The sequence below is a fragment of the Capsicum annuum genome, unplaced genomic scaffold (genome assembly GCF_002878395.1).
Source record: "Capsicum annuum cultivar UCD-10X-F1 unplaced genomic scaffold, UCD10Xv1.1 ctg73796, whole genome shotgun sequence".
Classification (NCBI taxonomy): Eukaryota; Viridiplantae; Streptophyta; class Magnoliopsida; order Solanales; family Solanaceae; genus Capsicum; species Capsicum annuum.
Genome location: NW_025883846.1, coordinates 1 through 1,797, shown reverse-complemented (window position 1 = coordinate 1,797; position 1,797 = coordinate 1). Strand labels below are relative to the sequence as shown.

General features: G+C 28.5%; 1 protein-coding gene across 1 annotated transcript; it reads right to left on the bottom strand.

The window, feature by feature from the left end:
• Window positions 1-871: 871 nt before the first annotated feature.
• LOC124894411 (flower-specific defensin-like) lies at window positions 872-1,731 on the bottom strand. Its single transcript, XM_047405101.1, has 2 exons — window positions 1,613-1,731; window positions 872-1,354 (listed from the first exon to the last, which is right to left on the bottom strand). Exons 1-2 carry the CDS (start codon window positions 1,674-1,676, stop codon window positions 1,137-1,139), a joined length of 282 nt encoding a protein of 93 aa, XP_047261057.1. The 5' UTR covers window positions 1,677-1,731; the 3' UTR covers window positions 872-1,136.
• Window positions 1,732-1,797: the final 66 nt, after the last annotated feature.

The window sequence follows — 1,797 nt, the reverse complement described above, 5'->3', positions numbered from 1 at the left end:
AAATCAACTAAATTTTATTTTAAGAAGATTTAAATTTTTAAGAATAAATATAAAAATATTAGATAAAATTTCGCAATAGATAAAATTATTTAATTTTAAATAATTAAACATTATACGTGCAAGACACGTGCTGCTAAACTAGTACCAGGAAATCCAACAATAACGAGGAGAAAATGACACAGTATTAATTCCATTTAATTCAATCTTGCAAATTAATATAATTATTTTAATTTTTTTAAAACATTTTATTATAGTTTAATATCAACTCTACTTCCTTATTGAGTATATATAGATGGTCCTACATATATAACCTTATTCACTGAAAAATGACTAGAATCAATGATCCAATAGACACGTTTTATACATTCAAACTTCAAAGTGAAAAAGACAAAACATACACGTTTTATACATTCAAACTTCAAAGTGAAAAAGACAAAACATTCCTATTAATTTATAGGATTTTTAAACCATTTGAAAAAGGATAAGACAGACTTGATTATAAGAAGGAAAATTTGCAGGATTGGTGTATATTTAGCTAGAGCTAAAACATTCCTATTAACCCTAGCTACCTACTCAATAAATTTTTAAAATTTGTTGGAATTAAAATAACTTGGGTAGGTTGAAGAAATGTCCACACGAAATATTGCTCTTGATCATAATAAGACTAGACTATATATCAGCCACATTAGATATTCGAAGACAGCTTAATCTTCTCTTTCAAGAATTGCAAAATATGCTTACATTTGCAGTAGTCAGTAGTTAATGATTTCTTCGGGCTCTCCATGATCAATCAACATGATTAACTTTGAAGGAGAATTAAATCTAGAATTAATTTCTATCTTTGCTTGTAATGAATTGTGACAAAAATTGATTAGATGAATGCATTTCATACTTATAGACCGTAGATGATCTCTTTTCATTAAAAAACACACAAACTTAATATAAGATACATAAAGGATTGATGTGTTACAACTTATTTAACGTGGAAAATGGCTACTATAGGCCAAGACCACAACATTATAAGTTACCCTTTTAAGAAAGGAAACACTTTATTTAGTTTTGTGTGACACTAAATCTATAATCAGACTGAATTATGCCTTGAAAATCTCTTCTTCAAGCAATTCTGCTTCGAGAGTTTACGCATCCTCAACCAAAATAGTTCGATCATCATTAGGAATATTGTCACATACACATGGCTTAGTGCATAGGCACTTCTTTTGGACGTTGTTACAATGGCCATGCTCAAATTTATCCTGCTCGATACAAACTTTTATACATAAAGATAAAGTGTCAATCCTACATGTTCCTTTGAAGTATTTGCTTGTTGTTTTGCAAATGTTATAACCTTGCACCCCTACAATCATTCATAAGTTGTTACAATTGTTAGAAAAGAAAGACACATATATAATCGAACCAAATATATACAAATAACTTTAAAGTGTGAATCAACTCACTGTTCCTAAAGAAGTATTACTTCTAATAATACATACAATTTCATCAAGATTAATTAGCCACTAGACTATAAGTTCATAAAAGAGAAGACCACATTTAAAAAATTCTGTAAGTTATATTTTTTTTTGAGGTAGTAGAGGATTAAAAGATGAAGACAAACCATTGGCAACAAAGAGTGTCATTGCCAAGACAAGAAATACCATGAAGTAAATGGAACGAGACATAGTCTCTTTGAATGACTAAAAAATATTGCAAATATAGTTTTAATAATAAGAAAGATTGCAATTTTGAGTTGTGAATGAACAGTAGCACAATGGAGGTATTTATAGGAAATGAAATAAGAGT

What these genes read in the sequence shown, in the direction of transcription:
- LOC124894411 (XM_047405101.1), bottom strand. Translation starts at nt 1,676, where the DNA reads ATGTCTCGTTCCATTTACTTCATGGTATTTCTTGTCTTGGCAATGACA. An exon ending in GACACTCTTTGTTGCCAATG is followed by an intron (nt 1,355 to 1,612) that starts GTTTGTCTTCAT and finishes GAATGATTGTAG; the next exon opens with GGGTGCAAGGTTATAACATT.